This window comes from Stylophora pistillata, chromosome 11 (assembly GCF_964205215.1).
Source record: "Stylophora pistillata chromosome 11, jaStyPist1.2, whole genome shotgun sequence".
Taxonomy (NCBI): domain Eukaryota; kingdom Metazoa; phylum Cnidaria; class Anthozoa; order Scleractinia; family Pocilloporidae; genus Stylophora; species Stylophora pistillata.
This window is the reverse complement of record NC_142529.1, coordinates 2,537,501-2,562,355: the sequence shown is the minus strand read 5'-3', so window position 1 is coordinate 2,562,355 and position 24,855 is coordinate 2,537,501. Positions and strand designations below refer to the sequence as shown.

Sequence of the window (24,855 nt, the reverse complement as noted above, 5' to 3'; positions counted from 1 at the left end):
GAAAAATGTCTGTCAGTTGGATTTCGTATCCATAGAAACACTTGCAAGCTAAATCACTATCATGAATTTTAAATCCAAAATGAACGTATACCGTGCTACATAAAAACATGTCAAATCTTACCCCGCTGAATTTTTCAAATAAAGCTTGTTAAAACAAAAAAAGAATTGCCCTAACAATTACTGAACGTCCCGAAAAGGTAAACGAATTATTTATTTAATTACCACCGATAAATTTTAGTTGATCTTTCTTTATAGCAATTAAGCAACACATTTTTTTAATAAGCCTTTTTCTTCGCTCACGCGAAGCGTCAATGTCAGTGTCTGCAGTTGAATAGAAAATCTAATACATTTAACTAAGATTTAAGATTTTCTGTACCCTACAGATCCTTAAAATACAGCTGTGCTACAGCTGCTTTGTATAGTCCGCGTTTCTTCTGTTATATTCCCGCATAGAGACACTTTGTTAACGTTGGAATGTAATTTAACTTCGACAAATTAACTGACGAGGAAGAGCGTAATTAATTAAGAAGATTTGTGTATCTTACGGTCCAAAAAAGAAAAAATCATGATATAAATTGCCCTGTTTTAACTAAAACATCATTTGAGTTTTTGCTCTTGAGCAAATCAGACCTCGGAATTTCGTACGCTTCAGAGGATGTCGACGCCTTTGGTAAGTAAATGATCGCCAGGCGCGTAGCTTCCTGGGCTTGCATACTTTTCTCGGAATATTTATTTTACCTCTGGCTTCTCGATACACACTTTGACCGCTATCAGTCTAGTCATGATCGAAAGGAGCTCACCAGAAACTGGAAACCACTTAAAATTTCCGAATGGGCGAATTTGATGATTGATCAAACCCTAAATCCCGCCGAGAATCATCGCCCTACAGTGAGGGCAAGGAGTTAGACAAAACTATAACAAGACCCTGACATCGCTTTTATCGAAAGCTGATAGGGGAAAAACGGGAAGCGGAAAAAATGGGAAGCCGAAAAACCCCATGCCCGTACATTACTCTGGAGCTAAGCTCCTTGCTAAGTGTAAAATGTTTTTCAGTGACATAAGCTCTCTCTACTCTGAAAATTTGAATCTAGCTAAAAAAGAAAGCCAGTAATTAAAAAAGAGTCAGCTAAGTTATTCCATATCTATTCATTTTTCAGATCTTGTGGTGTGTGATTGCTCTCTTTGGTTTGGTTCCAACAGCGTTTTGCAGTAAGTGTTTAGTTTATTCATATGACTTTTTTTCATTCACGTATGATCATGTCGAAACACCAACAAACGTTAACATCGTCAATAGCCAATCGGAACTCACCGTAATAACAGGCAAATTACTGGGGAAACGTGAGTGGTGTGGGTTTTCTTGAACAATCAGAGAGCTAAGTTAAGCAAAACCAGTAAAATTCTGCATTACTTTCGTCAAGCACTTTAAAGTTGCTATATTATCGAGAGTATTTAAAATACAGCAATGATCTTATATTTTTATCTTTATTAAATGCGATGGAAGACAATTTGCCAGTTTCTATGGAATCTAATTTTTTTTAAATAAACGTTTTATAGGACCTCGGCATATTGGAAAGTCTGTTTCCGAAGTTAAAGCGGGTGAAGTACAGAAAAGGCAGTCAGGTGAGCTGTTGATCGATGGAGAGATAGATGGACGAGGAAGTAGAGGATATAAACTGATCTTTACATATATAAACAGTGGTAAATGTCATAGTATAGAAATGACTAAGGGGAGTGGGGTTAGGACGCCTCTTCCCACTGTCACCTGAGTTCGATTGACCCGATTCATGTGGGTGGAGTTAAAGCGGGTGAAGTACAGAAAAGGCTGTCAGGTGTGACGTTGATCGATGGAGAGATAGATGGACGAATAAATAAATAAAAGAAAAACATCAATGAGAGATTTTGTACTGACTCAAACAAATGAAAAAAATATACAGTTAAGCTTTTATCTTATAAATACTGTGCAAACGAGTTCAAGATAAATTTCGTAACCTAGCTCCCCATGGAGAACATGCCATCCTAAGCTTGACATTCATAATTGTGTTTTTACAGAATGCGGAAATCCGTTGATTAATGAACTGAAAAGTCCCAGGTACCCAAGTAACTACCCAAATAGCATGAATTGCGTTTACAGGGTCGAAATTCCTGCTGGAAAGGCAATGAACATCAGCTTTAATGACTTCAATCTCGAGAACGCCCACAGTTGCAGGTAAGTGAGGTTTGAAGGTAAAACGAAGCAGAACTTAATTCCCATATATCCTCCATACAGGCTTGACATTCGTTACCTGATTTATTTCCATTTCTGCGTTCAGTCCTTCCATTCCTAATGACCCGAAAGGTATTTCTCTCAGAAATATCAACAGTTTTTTAAGCTGAAAGGTAATAAGAAAGGAAACCATCATTAGGAGATGTTCTTTGATTTAAAACCTAATTCTCAAAGCTCATTTCGAAGGAAAAGTATGACAGACAGTACTGAGAATTGTCATTTTGTTTTTTTTGAAGTGAAAGGATTAAAGGAGCCTTCTCCATTAGTGGATTACGATTTTTGTCTTGTCTAAACAAATAACTTCATCATGATCTGTTATGTGTAGGTAAACTCTGCCATTTTTTTTTTTTCTTTTTTTTTCACTTTCACCACAAAAAAGTCAAGGTTAGTTACAAATGTTTGATTATCATCACCGACCGAGCAAACAAGTTAACTTTTTACCAGGATCGATCTATTTACATTGTTTTTGTTTTGAGTAATTCTATTAAATTGTGGTTCCCCCTGCCGCAAGTTCGATTTTAATCAAATTGGAGAAAATTTCTGAATATTATCATTATGATTGGTGTTCTCCTTTCATTGCAATTGCTTTCCAACCTTTGACCCCTGAGAGTGATTAGCATGTGATTTCTCCTCACCCTCACCCCAGTATCACACATTAACGTAACGAGAATAAAGGAAATGATCATCAACTAAAGAAGCTCTTGATTATTAAAAAAATTCTCCTTTTCAGCACCTCTAGAAAGGTAACGAGAACAGTGTCGAGAATTTTCATGCTGACGGTAGGGTGTAAAGGGTTAGGGGTGATCGAAAATACAGTTAACTTTAATAACTCCTTTTACGACAATTACATGACTAAGTCCTATTTGCATATAAATATTGTCAACCACATCACTTTCAATATACTATTTGGTGGTGAAGGTAACATTTCTATAATTATTTGTCAGCCATTTTGACCGTTTCTCAAGTCAGGAGCCCATATTAGGCTTCTGCTCAGGCTTTTAATTTGTAGAGAAATTTGATTTAACCTTTTTCATAACAGGTATGACTATTTGAAGATTGCAAACGAAAAAAGTGAGACATTTGGTGGGCTCAATGGAAAGTATTGTGGTGTTAGATCTGGAACCGTCCTCGTCACTGGTCAGTACGCTGTGTTCACATTTCAGTCAGACTCCAGTGTCACACGCAGAGGATACCACTTAACATTCACGTTTGTCCCTACCGGCTGTAAGTAGCGTGACGTTTTGTTTTTATATAAATTTAAATTAAAAAAAAATTTAAACATAGAACATCATTAGAGATATAATATTGTGAAAAGGAGAGAGAATGGTTAAGGGTGGTGGAGATCAACTCGAATGGATTATAAAATAAAGAACTCGAAAAATGAAGGCTATTATTTTCAACATGCGCAAACTGCCTGCGGACTTAGCCATTTTTTGGGTTACCCTCGAATCATTGGACTCCAGCGAGTTCCTACAGCTCGGCTCATTGTTACAATTCAGCAACCGATGGTACCCAGGTTCCACCAACAGTGTACATCAGAAATCAGCCTTGGTATACCACAGTACCACCACAACGTAAGAACACAAAAGTACTACAACATTTAAATTAGTTTCGTGAACGTTGTAAAAGTCAACTGTGTCACTATTTTTTAAATTTCTTTTAAAAAATCCTATTTTTTTTTTGGTATAGTTGGTTGTGGATACCTGCAAAATAATCAGCTCACAAGTCCCGGATATCCAAACGTTTATCCCAATAGGATGGACTGTACTTATTGGGTTTACATCCCCCTTGGCAGGACGCTAAGAATTTACTTCAGGGACTTTGAAGTCGAGTCACATCCTAGTTGCAGGTAAGTGAGGTGTGAGGAAAACATGTTGCAAAAGTAGCGTAATGCATCAGTTCTTCCATATGAACATGACATGCGCTACTACACTTGGATGGGTTGGAAGGAGGGGCAAGAGCTGTGGCTGGTGGGGATTAGAAATCGAGAAGAATGTGCTGCACCCTCGGTGCTGGAAGGCTGTTGGTGTAGGGTATGGCTTTTGAAGGTCCTGATGGGATAGGAAAATTACCACCTCACAAAACATATTCGCTGGTAAATGTTTTGTCCAAATCCAGTACCAAGTCACACTGCGATTTCAACTTTAACCATTACATTATGGGCCCGAGATTTCTATGGCGTGGTAACTAAAATCTCATTTTCCGGTAAAAGAGATAAAGTTGCTATTTCTCACCCCCTCCTCCCCAAGGCAACTCCAGTAAGTAAACTGGCTGGGTCCTTTTTCTCTGAGTCAGGAGGGTAGGAAGTCTTAATGTACTTATCAGTTATGTCGATAGGTTTGTTACGTCCCACTGCAGTCTTACTTTATAGCATTTGATGAGCACATCACAATTACTATTTTTTTTCAAAAGATATGACTATTTGAGGATTACCAATGAAAGGAACGTCACATTTGGAAAGTACTGTGGCGTCAAGACTGGACGAACTGTATCTGTGACTGGACGTTATGCAGTGATAACCTTCCACTCAGATACTTCTTTCAGTGGAAGAGGATATAACCTGACCTTTTCATCTGTAAACAGTGGTAAATGTCATACTATAAATAAGGGGAGTGGGGTTAGGACGCCTCTTCCCACTGTCACCTGGGTTCGACTGTCAGGATTCATGTGGGTTCAGTTAATTCTTGATTATCGTCTTAACTCTAAAGCTTTCTCTACAAGTTATCTGATACCGACCCCCTTACGGTTAAACCAACAATAACTTAACTTTCCTTAGTAGTTTCTGTTTACTTCACAATAAGCCTCTTGTAATATTATCATTCCTTCTCATCGTTGCGTTCGTTTTGAACTCACCAGGCAGTGGTACTCAGGGCCCACCAACAGGGTACCCCACAAATCCTCCATGGTTTACCACAGCACCACCAAACGGTAAGAACACAAAAGTACTACACCATTCAAATTCGCTTCATGAAGGCTGTAAAATTCCATCGTGTCGATGTTTTCTCTTTTCCGAGTAACTTCTACTCACTTTACAGTTTGCCTCTTGTAATTTTATTTTATCTTTTCCTTCTTGTATTTGTTTTCAATTCATCAGGTAATGCTACCCAGGTTCCACCAACAGTGAACACCACAAATCGACCTTGGTATACCACAGCACCACCACAAGGTAAGAACATAAAAGTAAGACAACATTTAAATTAGCTTAGTGACCGTTGTAAAAGTCAACTGTGTCACTATTTCTTTTATATTTTAAAAGATCTATTTTTTTTGTATAGTTGGTTGTGGATACGTGCAAAATAATCAGCTCACAAGTCCCGGATATCCAAACTTTTATCCGAATGGGATGGACTGTACTTATAGGGTTTACATCCGACCTGGTGGGACGCTCAGAATTTACTTCAGGGACTTTGAAGTCGAGTCACATCCTAGTTGCAGGTAAGTGAGGTGTGAGGAAAACATGTTGCAAAAGTAGCGTAATGCATCACTTCTTCCATATGAACAGGACATGCGATACTAGACTTGGATGGGTTGGAAGGAGGGGTAAGGGCTGTGGCTGGTGGGGATTAAAAAGTAAGAAAAATGTGCTGCACCCTCGGTGCAGGCTGTTAGTGTAGAGTATGGTTTATGAGGGTCCCGATGGGATAGGGAAATGACTACCTCAAAAAGATATATTCCATGGTCAATTTTTTGTCCAAATCCAATACCTAGTCACACTGCAATGTTATCTTTATCAGTTAGATTATGGGCCCGAGATTTCTATCGCGTTGTAACTAAAATCTCATTTTCTGGTAAAAGAGATAAAGTTCCCATTTCTCACCCCCTCCTCCCCAAGGCCACTCCAGTAAGTAGACTGGCTGGATCCTTTTCTCTGAGTCAGGAGGGTAGGAAGTCTTAATGTAATTATCAATTATTTCGATAGTTTTGTAACGTCCCACTGCAGTCTTACTTTATAGCATTTGATAAACACATCGCAATTATTGTTTGTCTTTTTCAAAAGATATGACTATCTGAGGATTACCAATGAAAGGAACGTCACATTTGGGAAGTACTGTGGCGTCAAGACTGGACGGACTGTATCTGTGACTGGACGTTATGCAGTGATAACCTTCCATTCCGATGGCTCTGAAAGGGAAAGAGGATATAACCTGACCTTTTCATCTGTAAACAGTGGTAAATGTCATACTATAGAAATAAATGAGGGGAGTAGGGTTAGGACGCCTCTTCCCACTGTCACCTGGGTTCGATTGACCCTATTCCTGTAGGTTGAGTTTAAATTCTTAATTATCACTTTTCTATCTTCACAAACCACCACTTCAAATTTCAATTTGACCCGAAAACGTTGATAACTGCGTACCAAACCGACAGATAAGCCGTTTATAAGATGATTATTTGTCTATTATGGTTTGAATTCAACTAATAGCAAAGTTTGGATGTATGAGGAAAACATCGCTCATGTTTGGTGAGTAAAGGAGGGTTGAAACATGAAACTAGGCGATCTTTCTGCTAAATATGCGTTTGATCTACCTGCTGATCTAATCTGCATAATGTTTAAAAGAAAGAAATCATTATGGTACATATTAAAAACCGTTCTACGAAGTATCATTTTCTCTGTGATAGTTATGCTTTTTCAGGAAATAGCAGTAAATTACCACCGATTCCGCCCTTTAGTAAGTAAACTTGGATTTCTCAGAGATCATACCTTGCAGCGCGTTTATCTTCTCGATCAGTGAGTCTTAAGTTGTATTACCTTTCATGAACAAATGAAAGACAATCGAGGATTCAACTACAATAGAAATGGATCTCTTGGGGTTTCACAGATGACATTATGTTTCAAACCATGTTTTAAAGTTGAATTAATCAGATTATATTGTAGAAAACAGAGATGAGAAAAATTCTTATTTCATCGGTCTCCTCTTTTATAGTTTTAAGTATAATTTTTTCGTTTATGTTTTTTCCCCTTCAATTAGTTTTCACCACACCAAGACCAAGCTCGGTTTATCCAACGGCTGGTAGTAAGTATTGTAGGATTTCGTAGAGATTATATTTTTAGCTCTCCTCATCTCGATTGAACCTCATGAAAATAACAGTTATCACGTTTTACGCTATAGCTCAAATACAGGAGCAAGGATACGAAATTCGTTGCAGTTTGTCCTCAACTTGTTTAACAAGTAAAATGTTTTATTTCTTTAGCATGTCCCTAATGCTGAAAACAACGACGTGAATTTATTCAAACGCCAGAATTTTAGAGAAATGTGTTCCATGAAGCTTAGATAACTGTCGACTCGTGCTAAATTTAGTAATGTGCAATTTTTAAATAAAGTTTCACAAGAAAATAAAAATACCCTCTCAAATTTCAAGCGTTATTTTCAGTGATGTAAGTTTAATCTAAGATGCGAGGGCATGGTGTCAAATAATCTTTCTAACCTTTTCTGGATCTTTTGTAACAGCTGCGTTTCCATCCATTGGACCATCCCCCGATGCAAAGAGGTGAATCGCTAAATCTGAGTTTCAATTTTTCTTTCTCTTTTCATTATATAAATAATCCCCACTACTGCAAATAGCAGACCAGTCGGCTATTTACAGAGCGCAGCCGAGGAGTTGAGCCAGGGGAAACCGAGAATAAGTCCAGTAAGTGGCAGGGTGGAGGGACTTGAACCCGCCCCACCGGATTACTAGTCCAGCACCCTATCCACTCGGCCACGCTGCGTCCAATAATCTAAGATTATTATCTAGTTCCCATTATTAAGTAACAGAACCGAAATACCGAATATTCAATATGCTGTTGAGCAAAACTTACTGTATTTTATTGCACTTTTAAGTCATGGGTATAAATCCGTTGAATACTTGCTTTAGGAGTAACGGATAAGGTAATGATATTATGCTTTGCTTGCCAATAAAGGAGTCTTTTCTCGTTTCAATTTTTAGTAAACTTCAGTACCTTATCAACGTGTTCCGATACCTCTTAAATCAGGTAATAATATTGAGTTAAATAAACTCAGATCGTCAGGAATAGTAACGATGAAGATCTCATAATTGTCTCCGTGAACTACAAGAGTTCCTTAATGGTGCTTTTTGACCAGAATACCTATCCACAGAACTAAGAGACTACTCCTAAAACGCTTATAGAATAGTGTCAGATAATAGAGGTTGATTTGGAAAGCTCCGACTAAGATATTTTGAAGAAGCATTTAGGTTTTTCCCTTGGATCTGTTTGATATAATTCTCTTGATACATAACACAAGTTTTACCATAGTGTCCAAATGAAAACCATCCTGCGTGACATAGGCCATCTGTGTCAAGAACTGTACTATAACAAAAGCGCTTAACAATACATTTACGACCATTATGAAGAAGATGATAACGATGATGAAGATAATAGTGATTACACTTCATTTCAAACAATCCAATTACGTGATCAAGCAAAGACATTGGATGACTTGCAGTCTGTATATAAAATTTTGCCCAAATTGAAAAATTTAGCTTAAATTTTCGAACTTGCACATGTACAGTGCAAGACTACCACTTTTCGACGACCCGCTAAACTGAGTAAAACTAAAAGATAACGTGACGTAGCTCCATTAAGGTGTTAAATCTCGATAATTTTCCCCTCCAGATGGAGTATGTTGTGAACAACGAGGTTCCCACCAATTCCAGTGTGTCCGTCAGGGAATACAAAGGTAGGTCGTTTAATTAAGCTTTAATGTGCGTATGCATTTAGAATGTATTAAAAAAAATCAAGCCTTTGACTAAAAAGTTCATCTTGTTTGGGAAGATGTAAACAAACAGCATCAGTCTTCAAAAGAAAAATTCAATTAATGGACGAACGAACCAAGAATGAGCACCAGTAATGAAACAAACGAACACATCGATAAACAATGAATGGACAAATGACCAAACCGGAGACGCAAGCCAACCAACGAACATACAAAAGAATGACGAGCGGAGAATGAACGAACGGACGAACAAACGAACGAACGAGCCAATGAAGACCAAGGAATGAATGAACGACCAACCGAACTAGTCAACAAACGAGCTATTGAAGAACAAGGAATCAACAAACGGACGAACAAACTAACGAACAAACAATGGAATAAATGAATGAATAGGTGAGGAAAAAGACAAATGCATAAATGTTCCACCATAAACTTCCCTACAAATTCATGATTGCATGAAAGCAAAAACGAATTATAATTATTAAGTCAACTTTCTTGTTTCTCAACCTACAGCTCGAGTCCAAAGAGCTGTTGCCGATGTCCACGATGCACTGCAGGCTGAAGGAAGGCAGAAGCGTGACGTTGGGAGTGTGGAGATGATTCGCCAGTTGGAAAAGAAGGCTGACAATCTGATAACACGACTGCAAATCAAAGAAGGTCGGTAACATTCCTTGGGCACCCCATAACAAAATGAAAATTATATATATTCGTTCAGGTCTAGACATAGTCTATGTGTCCTGTTCTAGATCGATACAAGAGAAGTGCCCTTAAAAGGAAAGTTGCTATTCGGAATGCTAAGAAAGCTCACTGGTAAGGATATCAAGTAATAATAATAATGATAATAATAATAATAATAATAATGATATTTATCCAGGGAGCCCACTCGCCTTGGCGGTTTTCAGTGGGGCCCTGCAAATAATAAAATAAAATTACTTAGGAAAAAAAATTGATATTACAATATTAAATTAATTTTAAAATAACTCAACAATGAGATAGCGCATTAGTTACAAACTTTTAAGCTTTGCCTTAAAGAAGGACAATGATTTGCTGTTTTTAATGTCATTGTCTAAGTTGTTTCAGTCCTTAGAGGCTTGGTAAATGAAAGTTTGCTTGCCCCAATTTGTACGCACGCGAGGAAGATGTAAATCTAAACTAAAGCTATAACAATAAAACCACAAATAGTAATAACTGGCTGTTGCAAAGATAACAACAAATATAGCACAACAGCCCCGATAATTAACTGTGTTGAGCACACGTAAAAGGAAACTATAGCTACATCTGATGATATAGTTAACTATTGCTTGAATAGTAGTCTGGTAAATAAGCTCGGAGGGATTGAAGCTAGATAGATTGAAATTGCGATTCTACCCTCCAAGCCTGCAACCATGCGTCACTGAATGACAATAGAAAGATTAAAATCTAGAAACAGATATGTGTTATGACTGAAGAAAAGTTCTTCTTTTTGTCCACAGATCACATTGACAGAATCAAAGCAACTAAAAACACTAAGAAGAAAGGTGATGCTAGAAGAGAAATAAGCGTAGAGAAAGAAAATGAACCCGAGATATTCTAAAAATGCTCAATAATAGCTAAGCTGTGGGGATTGGGTGTGCATATTTTAATCAAAGAAGTGAATAAAAGAACATATGGCATAAAGTTGTTGGACTCTGATTTTTCCCACAATTTACGGTACTGTGTTGGTGTGATCATGAACTGGCTTCCGCAAGGAAGTTCTAAGACTGACGTTACGAGCGAAGGGCTAACGCTGGACACTTCAGCTTTATAAAACTATTTTTAGTGGCTGATTCATTTTGGCGAGTATATGATTCAAACACTCAGTAAACGTTTCATTCTCGACGTCACGAAAGACCCGAGTCAACCATAGCTGCCTACGACAAAGAATTTCGCACAGTACAAGAATCTGATATAAATTTCATAGGTTTAGAGGCAAACCTGTCCATTTTGTATACACTGAAAAAGACGTCTTAGTGTTCAGTAACAAATAGAATCGTACCTGAACGCCTCCCTTTGATTCCCCTTGGATAAATTTCCTATTTTCATCGTGTTTGGAATTTCTTGTTGATCACTCGTACGGATGAGTTGAGGTAAACTTATACACTCTGCAACTGGGCAGCTGCGTTTCTTTTGGCGCGAAATTCACGGCGACGTCATACGGGCCACTAAATGCACATCTACTCAAAGCGGAGCCGCCTACTTAAAAAAACTATCATTTTAGGTCTTCACGAGTTTGATTCTAAACTCTAGACCTCTTTGCTGTTATAAATTTTACAGTGAGCCTTTTTATCAATTTTTTTTTCGCATTTTCTACCTCAGCCAACGGAAAGCAAGGATAACTGAGTAGGTCTTAATTCAACGTGTATTGATTCTCTTATTTCGCCTGGCACTATTCCTCCAACTCGAACACATTTGATTTACTACGAGATTAATGACTTGAACTTGGCTTTAACCAACGCTGAACGATGTCGTTTTAAAAACCAGCATTAGTCAACAAGTTTTGATATCGGTTTTTTTCCCTTCGACATTTCATTGGCTAGATTTGAAAATTTTAGGAATTTTCGTCTCAGATTTGCCCGCTGATTGATGTTTATTGTCTAGATGACTTCATCTCAGTGGTTCAAGTATAAATATATTTGTAGACATGCATAACTTAGTCAGGGGGGGGGGTAAATTTCCTAGCTGCTTATATATTGTACAACCATTCATATTTTTTCAAATCTAGTATGGTATTTTATGAGAGTCACCAGCATGAATTTTTCAGTCTTGGTTTCTTTCTGCAGACGAATTCTTTCCCTGTAGTCTTTACGTGACCGACTCTTTTCCCTGAAAATTTTAATTATAGAGATCAGATAAAAACTCACTTGCTACAGTTAAAAAATGGTAAACACCACAGCGTACACTATTGAGTTATGGATGCACGCGGGAGGTTGCTAAGCACGAAAGAAGCGTAAGAGTCGCTCGAGGCGATAGCCGAGAGCGACTCTAGCTTCTTGAGTGCTTAGCAAACCTCCCAAGTGCATCCATAACTCAATAGTGTACGCTGTGGTGTTTACCATTTATTTTATAACATAACATTGATAAATTGTAGCTAAAGAGTTCCCTTTTATTTAACAAGTCTTACGCGACCAGAAAAAACAAGCGCGCGCGGAAAAATAGTCTTTGCTCACGTCAGCAGCGTACACCCATGGGCAAATGGGGGAAGCTAAATTGACCAATCAGAGCGCGCGCTTTACTTTGGTTATGTTATAATGTTTGAAGAGTATCTGACACTCTCATTCCACCTAAAAAGTGAACACAAAGTATCTCAGCGGTCTTTCCTTGTCCTTTAGAGGTACTTCGTAATGTTAAGAGGTACCTTCGGTTCCATCACCTGAATAAATTTCGTTGAGGATTTCTAAAGATTTTTGTACATTGTACAGGTGGGAGAACAATAGGACGCTTAGTCCCCAACAAGGTTCATCCACCTAAACCCAACCCACCAATCCCGCCCCGGGGAAGGACATCCATCACAAAGTGATCTCGTGCGCGGGAAATTAACGTCTCCTACCCCTCCTGCAGGAGACGAGACCTCCATTTATTCGTCCCTATCCGAGAAGACTAGAATATCTAACCATTTCTTGATGTTATAGAAAGGTAGCATATTCTCAATCAGTAAGACCTTGAGTGTTGGTCAGTGCGTAAAACACTTAACGTTCAATGCGCTCCAAGTGAACAATGAATTGTAAAAGAGATGTAACTGTATAATTCAAAGTAATTGTTAATTTCCTCACCCAGTTTTATACTGGTTAGAGAAAGCATATGCAGAGTTTATTTTGCACAATAATGCACTGTTAAAAAGGTATTAAGAATAAGAAGAGCACATCGTGTTAAACAACTACGCCCTCGACCCTCGGCCGACAACGATCACGAACGAGCGCGATCAAATTTCGCGTTAGAAAAAGAACAAAAGAGGGTTCTAATTTGGCCGGTGCGCACAAAACATTCTACTCCCTTGATCATTTAGTGAATTATGGTAGACTGCTTTTCTTTGTTTGTTTTTTTTGAAGTTGGCATTAAAACAGTTGTTTTTACAATCTATTTACACTCTCTTTGAAATTTTAATCACAGGTAGTTTTGTTGTGATAACATTTTTTAGGAACTACGTGGAAAGGGTCTACCATTGAGATGAAATTTCACATGGGAAACAGTTTCAAGGACGATACAGTAGTAGAGGCTGAACTTGTGTTGACGCCCAAACTTTCAGCTAAATTGTTGCGCCGACGATATAATGTCAGCGTGTGCCATGAACAATCCGTTTTAGTGCCAAACGATACAAGGCTTTGGGATTCCCGCACTCTCCCTGGAAGGGCAAATGCTGAGTTTGGTCTCAACGTGACACAAGCTGTGAGGATGTGGAGTTCATCTTTGGCTAGGACTTACACACTTTTGGTAGGACTGTGCACTCAGTCCATATCTGGATTTTTAGTTGAACGCTAATGACCTTTGTTCATCATATTTGTGCCACACAGATGTCGCAAATTCTTTAGTATCGTGTTTTTGGTTTTGGTTTTCATTTAAAGTTTTTTTCTACCAAACGGTTTTGTCAAACAGTATTAACCAAAATGTCGACCCTTTTCTAATAAATTGCCTTTCTTCATACCTCTGAAAGTCTCTTAAATTTCTGTGTTTATTCCTCTTCCCCTATTTAGACAAATGCCAATTACCACCATTAATGACATCAATCTATTTCTTTATTCAATTTATTTCCTCTAAGGTAAAGATAGAACCACAGCATGACTCTAAAGCTTCCTTTAGTGTCTGGAGATACCTGGAACATGGCCACATGTTCGTAACAATCACGCAAGCAGCACCATCAGCCAGAAACGCTCGTGACAAGCCTAGTGGAAGAAGGAGAGCAATTTTTGTGGTGTATCCCTATGGAGTATACGATACTGCTCAGTAGACGTATTGAAGCGCTACTCGGAGGCGATCGAGTCACTTTCTAATCCGTTGACCCTTTTGTTTCTTTAGCAAACTCAAACACTGCAAAGAAGTGACCTGCCAAAAAATTTTTCGATTAGAGAAACGAAATTAATATGGAGAGCCACAAATTTTTTATTTCCATCAGTCCATGGTTGCGATCAATCTCAGCTCAAACTTGCTCCCAAGTCTTATGCGCCCAAACTTCTTGAATCATTTCAACACTCCTTACTACAGTGTGGGTACCTATGATATAAGATTGCCTGGTAAGTGTCTTCGAAATTCTGGAAGGCTAAGGAGAAGACTACCACAAACAAGAACATAGGCGTAGAAATTCTAATAAAATGTTACCAACTCACCTAGTAGTCCATCGCCTGTCACTTTACCCAATCCATTTTCGCAACAGCTCAGCACAACAAGGTTCGCATTTAGTTCCAATCCCATCACTTCCTCGGCTGTCAGAATACCATTACATTCGAGCCCAGACTTCGCAAGAACAATGAGTCCTCTCATGGTAAAATCTCCGTGAGGGTCTGTCATCGATGATAGCGTGCGTCGCGAAGGGAAGAATCTTGTACTTTGGCATGACTTCCATTACCTCTGCCTTTTGGGCCTGAGAACCTATAAGAATTTCAGACATCGGCGAGTTGATAATCTGTTTGATCATGCGCACTTCAAGCTCTTCAGAGGGGAGCTGTGGAAGTTCCTCGAAAGGCATGATGGGGTTTCCAACTGCAAGAAGAGTTAGCTCTTGAGGCGCTGTGGTCTTTTGAACGGTTTCGCGAGAAGCACAGGCTAAGTCGAGAAAGTGGACCGCTGGAGAGGTAGAGATTATGAAGTCCTCCATGAAATAGTGACTCCTCGAGTACCTTTGTAAAGCTGCAAAGGGAACTTTGAGCAAAAAATCTTGAGGTATGAAAGTTACCCGTCGAGTTTCTTCCTTCCTGGGTAGGAAATCAATATCTGGCTCAATAAGAATCTTGTGGAGTTGGCTCAGCATTGGTATCCAAGGATCCAGTTCAGGGTTATTCTGAGGTTCATTATTTTGCACCTTTGAATCTGCGCCTAGGACCTCAGTTACAACATCGTTCAAAGGACCCGACAATGAGCCCACGGAAACGTCACCACCTACTTTAACAGGGAACTGGTCACCATTTTCTTCTTCAATGTTGTTGTTGCCTTGCAGAGAAGAATTAGATTCCTCACCTGAAGGCTTGATGGTAATATCATGTTCAAGGCCTGGTGTGGGAGCCCCAGAACCGCCATGACTTGTTGTCATTGCCTCTTCGTCAATAGGATTGCCACTTGGTTTTGAAGCAATCGATATCTTAGATTTTGCCTTATCGGACTTTGAATATGCGCACGAGTGCGAAAACACAGAAGTACTCAATGGATGTTGAATGCTTTCCTCGCTTGTTGTAAAAGATGATTTATCTTTCTCCATTTGGCTTTGCGTGTTGGAGTTGTCCTGAGGATCTTCCTCTAGGCATTCAGCTGCGAGGGGAGATTTATCAGAAATAGCGTCGTCTTCATCAAAAGCTACACTATGCTTGGTTACATTGCTTTCTTTCGTATGTCCACTTGAAAGGGCTTCCTCTGTACTCGACACTTCGTAGGATTTTGGACTTGCTACACTGCAAGCTCCGTTTTATTGGTGGTTGGTTTCTCTGCATCTATTCCGTCTACTGGCCAGCTCTCTGGACTGACTATTGAATCGTCAGAGGGTCTTTCCTCTTTAGTTTTTAAAGCTTTTTTTAGGTGCCATCATACGTTCTTGTATTCTTTGATCTTTAGCTTTGGGCAGAATACACAAATTTCACCAACCCGTTGCGAACTCGTGTTCGAATCCTTCCAGCGAGCTCAAGACGTCCTCGCCTTTAAGTGCTGCAAAATGTGTCTCAGCCTCCCTGAAAACCTCCTTTTGTTCTCCACATGATCTCAAAATCTTGGCCACTTCTTCTTTTTGAGATTTTGGCCTAAAGATCGCCTCAGAGACACTATAGATTCATCATTGACCTCAACTTTCGTCTCCAAACCGTGCTGCAGAAGATTCTTGTTGAAATAAAGGCTCCCGGAAGGGCGCAACACCCATGTATACACCCATGTGAAATATGCCCCTCAAGTGTCGTAGAAAGCTTATGGCTGACTTACACAAGACTGTTGAAGGATTTTGCAATAAATTATTCGTCAAGAATTACCGTTTCTTCTCTACTGGAGATATTGCCACAGTTTGATAATCGCTTTCGAACAATTTCCGCCAATGCTCGGCCTCTACTTGCATCAGCTAAACCAAGAGCCTCTTTAAACTTCCCCTGCGCGACAAGCAAAACTTTCCAACACCCATGTACATACCCATGATTGGTCAAACTCTTTTACCATGGAGTAAAACACAAGTGTCGTGGAAAGCTCACAACTGACTCTGACAAGATTGTCGAAGGATTCGACGATAAATTCTTCATTAAGAGTTACTGTTTCTTCTCCACTGGATATATCACTGCAGCCTGATAATCGCTTCCGCACAATTTCCGCCAATGTTCGTCCTCTGCTTGCATCAGCTAAAACAAGAGCTTCTTTAAACTTCCCCTGTGCGACAAGCAAAACCTGTAATAGATTATACGCCTATGCTCGGTTCTTCTCAAAGTTAAACAGCTTCGATTTGTCTTCTTCACCGACCTCTGAGCGAATCTTCAACTCTCCAGTGTTTGAAGCGCATCGAGAACCGACCTCTCTGCTTCCAGCAGCTTTCCAAAAAGGAAGTAATCCATGGCTAACTGATGCTGCATAATGGCTACTCCACCGATGTCCATTCGCCTTTCAGCATTATCTCTGTACTTTAAAGGGTGATCAATCGCATCTTGAAATCTTTTTAAAGCTCTGTTAACCGTGCTTAAATTACCCCACGCCATTCCCTCGCCAGCAACATCGGCCGCCCTGCGTGCACCACCGATGGCCGATATTGAACATCTCCACGGCTTCTTTGTTGTAACCCAGATTGGTATAAAGTTTGCCAATTTTGTTAAATGCCATTCCCATCCGTGCAAAATCACCCACTTGCTCGGCAAGGGAGTATTCAATGAACTGGCACTCTATAGAATCATAAACTCTTTGCGGTTGTAAAATTTCAAGAATCCAATATTGCCGGAAGCAATAGCCAGGCCATAGATGTCTCCTCTACTCAATGCGTACTTATCGTGTTTTGAAAACAGTTGCTCTGCATCTTTGTACCTAGAAGGAAAAATTGCTTGTTAGTTAGTGATAATTTGTTTATTTTAGAAATAGGGCGGTTAGAATTAGTGGAGACACACTGATAAGATAAACTCAATCCTTTAGCTCCAAAGATTTTCTAAGCATACTGTGTCTCCCTTTTGACACTTGTAAGGTTGATTATCATCAATTTTTTTTTTCTCGACGAAGTGGGGTGGGGACGCACCCCCGGCGACGCCCTTGTATCTAACAAATTCTGAAGCGAAGACTGTCTTTTAAACTCCTTTCCAAAAAAACAGAAAAAGTAGCAGGAGAGAGTTCTGAATTATATAGTAAACTCTTTACCTTCCTTCAGATCTGAAAACGTTTCCCAGGTCCCCGCAGCAACTAGACACAAGACCCTCGTCTTTCATTTCCTTGGCAATGTTTAGAGCTTCTCTGTAGGGTCTTTACAGGCTTTCTTTACTTTTTTCACACCATAGATTCTATATTCCCTTTACAGTTCTAAAAAACAGTGAACAAGCTACTTCGCGAAACGCCAATCTATTTGGATTGAAATAATAAGCAGAGTAGTAGAAAAATTGCAATCTCTTGGAAGTTATGTCAATACATTTTTTTAGCGAACGTACTGAGAAGTATGGTTATTAACGTTATATCAAACTTGTAATCGTCGTTCTCATTTCAGTCGTTTACAGTACAGTTGGACCCCGATAATTCGAACTCGGATAATTCGAAGTCCCCGTTAATTCGAAGTAAAATTCATTTCCCTTGGTTTTGCCCCACTTTTCTCGGTCATTTTTACTCGGATAATTCGAACTCGGATAATTCGAAGTCCCCGCTAATTCGAAGTAATTTCTGGTCCCTTAGGTCGGATTTTACCCCGATAATTCGAAGTTAAGTTACCAGCTGAATGAAAAAGAACAGATGCTGTCGGAAATTAGAATATATATGTGCCTAAAGAGTTGACGAAAAATCCAATTTTAGTCTTTCAGCTTTGTGAACTCTCTTTCAAGAATACATGTATTTCTTCTCTCCTTCAAACAAAAGTTTGCATGGCACTTGCATCCCTTCACCGTCGCCAAGATTAACAGGCATGCCTGTCACAATAACAGTGCATGAATTTCTATTATCCACTCTCAGAAAATAAAAGATTGTCTTAGCGAATCGTCCACTCTTTCCCTTCTTCAGATGTCCAACAATGGTTTCTTGGTCTTGCATCACACATACGGCATATTTGTCCACTGGGTTATCAGGCTCTCTTCTGGTTGAGTTTTCTTTCACTGTTGGTTTCTAGATTTCCTGGTAGTCGTGATATCCCTTTATGTAGGAGTTAATCTGAAGCGAAGCAACATTCGTTGGGCAAACCATTATTTAAGCCGTTATCCTACTCGCTATTAAATAGCGAACTTGTGTCCTTTATATGTTTCACAGAGACAATACGCTAGCTATGAAAAACAAAAAATATTTATAATTATAAGCTATAAGGGGAAGCATTAATTTTACTTCACAACACTTAACAATTGATTTAGAACACTCTTTCGACCCTTTCAACCACCCAACCTCGTCCCCAGGGTCTCTCATCTTCCCGCCCTCTAAAGACTCTGGGAACGAGGTTGTCAACCAACCAAATGTTATGTATAACTCAAACGACGTGTAGCTTTTCCCAACGCTTCAGGAAGATTAAGATTTTTTACTAAGAGGTCTCATTAGCCCGTGGTTATGCTTCCTTCGATTTGATTTGCCGTTGTGATTGCTTTCGTTTTATTACCACATTTAATCGAAATGAGTTCTAAGACAAAGGGAATCCAGTTTATAACAAAGTAATACCCCTGATCTGCATTGACGCATGAATAAATGAGTCATACCGTGGAATATCCTCGTTCTAGGTTAAAGCTCCCGAGATCAATGAAATGATATTTTCTTCAAGACTAAGATTTCTGGAAATGACCAATTCAAAGAAAGCATTTACATAATTTTCAAACCGTCGCGAAGTGTCTCAAGTAACGTGCAGCAAGAGAAGTGTAAGAGGGTTCTCAAAATATCATTCGATTTTATAAATAATGCATTTACATAATTACATACTTACATAATTACATAATTACATAATTACATAATTACATAATTACATAATTACATAATTACATAATTTTATAAATAAAGCATTTACATAATTTTCAAACCGTCGCGAAGTGTCTCAAGTAACGTGCAGCAAGAGAAGTGTAAGAAGGTTCTCAAAACATCATTCGATTTTATAAATAATGCATTTACATAATTACGTAATTACATAATTACATAATTGCATAATTACATAATTTTATAAATAAAGCATTTACATAATTATCAAACCGTCGCGAAGTGTCTCAAGTAACGTGCAGCAAGAGAAGTGTAAGAAGGTTCTCAAAACATCATTCGATTTTAAAAATAATGCATTTACATAATTACGTAATTACATAATTACATAATTACATAATTTTATAAATAAAGCATTTACATAATTATCAAACCGTCGCGAAGTGTCTCAAGTAACGTGCAGCAAGAGAAGTGTAAGAAGGTTCTCAAAACATCATTCGATTTTATAAATAATGCATTTACATAATTACATAATTACATAATTTTATAAATAAAGCATTTACATAATTATCAAACCGTCGCGAAGTGTCTCAAGTAACGTGCAGCAAGAGAAGTGTAAGAAGGTTCTCAAAATATCATTCGATTTTATAAATAATGCATTTACATAATTACATAATTACATAATTTTATAAATAAAGCATTTACATAATTTTCAAACCGTCGCGAAGTGTCTCAAGTAACGTGCAGCAAGAGAAGTGTAAGAAGGTTCTCAAAACATCATTCGATTTTATAAATAATGCATTTACATAATTACGTAATTACATAATTACATAATTGCATAATTACATAATTTTATAAATAAAGCATTTACATAATTATCAAACCGTCGCGAAGTGTCTCAAGTAACGTGCAGCAAGAGAAGTGTAAGAAGGTTCTCAAAACATCATTCGATTTTATAAATAATGCATTTACATAATTACGTAATTACATAATTACATAATTACATAATTTTATAAATAAAGCATTTACATAATTATCAAACCGTCGCGAAGTGTCTCAAGTAACGTGCAGCAAGAGAAGTGTAAGAAGGTTCTCAAAACATCATTCGATTTTATAAATAATGCATTTACATAATTACATAATTACATAATTTTATAAATAAAGCATTTACATAATTTTCAAACCGTCGCGAAGTGTCTCAAGTAACGTGCAGCAAGAGAAGTGTAAGAAGGTTCTCAAAACATCTTTCGATCTTATAAATAACGCATTTACATAATTACATAATTACATAATTTTATAAATAAAGCATTTACATAATTTTCAAACCGTCGCGAAGTGTCTCAAGTAACGTGCAGCAAGAGAAGTGTAAGAAGGTTCTCAAAATATCATTCGATTTTATAAATAATGCATTTACATAATTACATAATTACATAATTTTATAAATAAAGCATTTACATAATTTTCAAACCGTCGCGAAGTGTCTCAAGTAACGTGCAGCAAGAGAAGTGTAAGAAGGTTCTCAAAACGTCTTTCGATCTTATAAATAACGCAGTCTCTTCTACTTTTTCAGAAATGCAAAACGAGATGCCCAAATTTGTCTGTGACATATGTGTGTCCACGAGAAAACGTGTACTTACGGAGAAGAAAGACAATAAAAATACTCTTAATTTGAAAATGATGGACTTTCCTTCACAGCACTTAACGATTGATTTAGAACATTCTTTCGACCCTTTCAACCACCCAACCTCGTCCCCAGGGCCTCTCATCTTCCCGCTCCCTAACTTTTCTTTTCGGGTACTGGAATACGACAGTTGATTAAATATACTTGTTGGCACGTCAACCTGAAAAGGGAAGAAAAATGTACATCTACGAGAGATCACAAAATGCCACTTATAAATGTCAGTAAGTGTTGTATAAATAGCCAAAATTTCACAAGAAGTAAGTGTTGTCCTTGCATGGCATGATGTTCACTTTTAATTAACGTTGAACAACAGGAGAGACAAACAATCAGTCATCTATGTGTATTCAGCCTTTATCTAATTCAAAGAGAATTCCCACTCTTTTCAAAGCTTTGGAAATCCCAAGTCTTAATTTGAAATTATATCATGGTTTTGCGTCAAATCAGTGTAGTATATATTCTATACAACAATAGAGATTTACTGAAAAAAAGATTGAAATCCATAGATTTGCAATTGTGATGTCCTAAAATATTATGCGCACACTTAAAGTTTTTTTTTTGTTTGACGAATGTTACATTAAATAACCAAACATTCACATTCTGCCTATTTACTCTCTGTGCACACAAACAATTGTCACTTATTTCACAGCGGGTTAAAAGGCGTTTTATGTAAGTTTTAAGTTATTTTTTTCTTGTAGAAACTGTATATTTCTTATTAATTAAAGGTTGATTTCTTTGTACAGAAAACTGCAACGTTTTTCTTTTTCAACTCCTCTTTTAGATCTCTCTGTCTTTGTTTTACAACTAGTGTATTGCCCATTTTATACGAACACTTAATTCAGTTCAATCATTCGTTCAACAATTTAGGGAGAGCTTTAATTACAAAAGCTAAACAAAAATAGTTTTGAAGCAGAATCAGCACAACTCTGCTATTTGGCAAAGGAATTACGATAAACTGCAATTCAAACTTATGATAGGCTAAAGATTAGCTTGCTGAATATGCTGACAACTACACTATATCAAAGCGGCCGCCAAAAATAGAGTTAAGACAGTTGTAATTCATAGGTAAAATTTAAGAACTATAAAAACTGCGTATGGACAGCTTAAGAAAAGCAAAAGGCGATTCATTTTGCAGGCGAAATTTGTCTGTCACTTGGATTTCGTATCCATAGAAACACTTGTAAGCTAAATCACTATCATAAATTTTAAATCCAAAATGAACATATACTGTGCTACAGTATACGTAGCACAGTATACGTGCTATGTCAAATCTTACCCCGCTGAATTTTTTAAATCAAACTTGTTAAAACAAAAAAAGAATTGCCCTAACAATTACTGAACGTCCCGAAAAGGTAAACGAATTATCTTTTTAATTACCACCGATAAATTTTAGTTGATCTTTCTTTATGGCAATTAAAGCAACAAATTTTTTTAACATGCCTTTTTCTTCGCTCACGCGAAGCGTCAATGTCAGTATCCGCAGTTGAATAGAAAATCTAAGACATTTAACTAAGATTTAAGGTTTTCTGTACCATACAAACCCTTATTAACAAATTAAGCTGTGCTACAGCTGCTTTGTATAGTTCGCGTTTCTTCAGTTATATTCCCGCATAGAGACACTTTGTTAAAGTTGGAATGTAATTTAACTTCGACAAATTAACTGACGAGGAAGAGCGTAATTAATTAAGAAGAGCTGTGTATCTTACGGTCCAAAAAGGAAAAAATCATGATATAAATTGCCCTATTTTAACTAAAACATCATTTGAGTTTTTGCTCTTGAGCAAATCAGGCCTCGGAATTTGGTGCGCTTCAGAAGATGCATTCAGTAAGTATGATCGCCAAACGCGTAGCTCCTTTAAATTTTAAGCCGGCAAGCCTGGGCTTGCAAACTTTTCTCAGAATATTTCTTTTTTTCTTGGAATATATATATATATATCTTCCTTGACCGCACTATATATACGAGTTATGGAACAGGCTTACAGGCCAAAAATGACTTCATACGCCCCTGATTGCCAACTCTTTCATTGCCTCTGGCTTCTTGGTGCACGCTTTGACCGCTAGCAGTCCAGTATCTAATCGATAGGAGCCCACCAGAAACTGGAAACCACCTAAAATGACCAAAAGGGCGGGTTTCATAATTTATCAAACCTGAAATAAATCCCGCCGAGAATCATCTCTCTATGGTGAGGGCTAGGAGTTAGACAAGCCTATAACAAGACCGTGACATCGCTTTTTATCGAAAGCAGATAGGGGAAAAACGGTAAGCGGAAAAAATGGGAAGCGGAAAAGGGAAAAGAAAACAGTAGTGGATATGACCAAAAAAGTGGAAGTCCCCTCCATGCCCGTGCATTACTCTGCAGCTAGGCTCCTTGCTCTATAATTTTTTCCATTACCATTAGCTCTCTCCGCTCTGAAAAATTGGAATCTAGCTAAGCCAGTCAAAAGAGTCAGCTAAGTTATTCCATATCTATTTATTTTTCAGACCTTGTGGTGTGTGATTGCTCTCTTTGCTATGGTTCCAACAGCATTTAGCAGTAAGTGTTCAATCTTTTCAAATGCCTTTTTCCCTATTCATGTATGATCATGTCGAGACACCAACAAAGGTTAACATCGTCAATAGCCAATCGCAGCTCACCGTAATAACAGGCAAATTACCGGGGAAACGTGATTGGTTTGGGTTTTCTTGAACGAATAGAGAGCAAAGTTAAGCAAACCCAGAGAAATTCTGCATTACTTTCGTTAAGCAATTTAAGCTTGCTACATCATCGATGGAAGACAATTTGCCAGTTTCTATGGAATCTAATTTTTTGAAATATACGTTTTTTAGGACCTCGGCATATTGGAAAGTCTGTTTCCGAAGTTAAAGCGGGTGAAGTACAGAAAAGGCAGTCAGGTGGGATGTTGATCGATGGAGAGATAGATGGACGAATAAATAAATAAATAAACGAAACACATCAATGAGAGATTTTGTACAGACTCAAACTAATGAAAAAATTGTTCATTAAAGCTTTTATCTATAAAATACAGTGCAAACGAGTTCAAGATAAATTGCGTAAATTTCCTCCCCGTGGAGAACATGCTATCTTAAGCTTGACATTCATAATTGTGTTTTTACAGAATGCGGAAATCCGTCGAGTAATGAACTGAAAAGTCCCAGGTACCCAAGTAACTACCCAGATAGCATGAATTGCGTTTACAGGGTCAAAATTCCTCCTGGAAAGGCAATGAACATCAGCTTTAATGACTTCAATCTCGAGAGGCACTTCAGTTGCGGGTAAGTGGGGTTTGAAGGTGAAACGAAGCAGAACTCAATTCCTATACATCCTCCATACAGGCTTCACATTCGTTACCTGATTTATTTCCATTTCTGCTGTCAGTCCTTCCATTCCTAGGAGTGTCCAGAGAGGTATTTCTCTTAGAAATATTAACAGTTTTCTAAGCTGAAAGGTGATAAGAAAGGAAACCATCGTTAGGAGATGTTCTTTGACTTAAAACCTAATTCTCAAAGCTCAATTCGAAAGGAAAGTGTAGCAGACAGTACTGAGAATTGTCATTTGGTTATTTTTGAAGTGAAAGGGTTAAAGGAGCCTTCTCCATTGGTGGATTACAATTTTTGTCTTTTCTAAACAAATAACTTCATTCTGATCTGTTATGTGTACGTAAACTGTGCCATTGTTTTTGTTTTATGTGTTTTTTTTTTCACTTTCACCACAAAAAAAAATCAAGGTTGGTTACAAATGTTTGATTATCATCACCGACCTAGCAAACAAATTAACTTTTTACCAGGGTCGATCTATTTACATTGTTTCTGTTTTGAGTAATTCTATTAAATTGTATTTCCCCCTACCGCTAGTTCGATTTTAATCAAATTGGAGAAAATTTCCGATTATTATCATTATGATTGGTGTACTCCTTTAATTGCAATTGCTTTCCAACCTTTGACCCCTGAG

General features: G+C 37.9%; 1 protein-coding gene and 1 pseudogene across 13 annotated transcripts in view; one reads left to right on the top strand and one right to left on the bottom strand.

The window, feature by feature from the left end:
- The first annotated feature begins 548 nt into the window (after nucleotides 1-548).
- The window catches only part of LOC111344869 (tolloid-like protein 2), a 41,086-nt gene continuing 16,779 nt past the window's right edge, over nucleotides 549-24,855 (top strand). For 5 of the 13 annotated variants that reach the window (XM_088739018.1, XM_088739020.1, XM_088739021.1 and 2 more), the window contains exons 1-8: nucleotides 561-670; nucleotides 1,158-1,209; nucleotides 1,555-1,620; nucleotides 2,050-2,206; nucleotides 3,303-3,487; nucleotides 3,953-4,112; nucleotides 4,676-4,848; nucleotides 5,120-5,191. In XM_088739018.1, coding sequence (XP_088595144.1) covers nucleotides 656-670; nucleotides 1,158-1,209; nucleotides 1,555-1,620; nucleotides 2,050-2,206; nucleotides 3,303-3,487; nucleotides 3,953-4,112; nucleotides 4,676-4,848; nucleotides 5,120-5,191 — 880 coding nt within the window. In that variant the 5' untranslated portion in view covers nucleotides 561-655. Of the gene's footprint in view, nucleotides 671-1,157; nucleotides 1,210-1,554; nucleotides 1,621-2,049; nucleotides 2,207-3,302; nucleotides 3,488-3,952; nucleotides 4,113-4,675; nucleotides 4,849-5,119; nucleotides 5,192-22,648; nucleotides 22,731-23,387; nucleotides 23,440-23,732; nucleotides 23,799-24,022; nucleotides 24,180-24,855 lie in introns of those variants that run through there. The other 8 variants (XM_088739024.1, XM_088739023.1, XM_088739030.1 and 5 more) reach the window with 5 other exon arrangements.
- Nucleotides 13,729-18,375, bottom strand: LOC148719657 (uncharacterized; annotated as a pseudogene).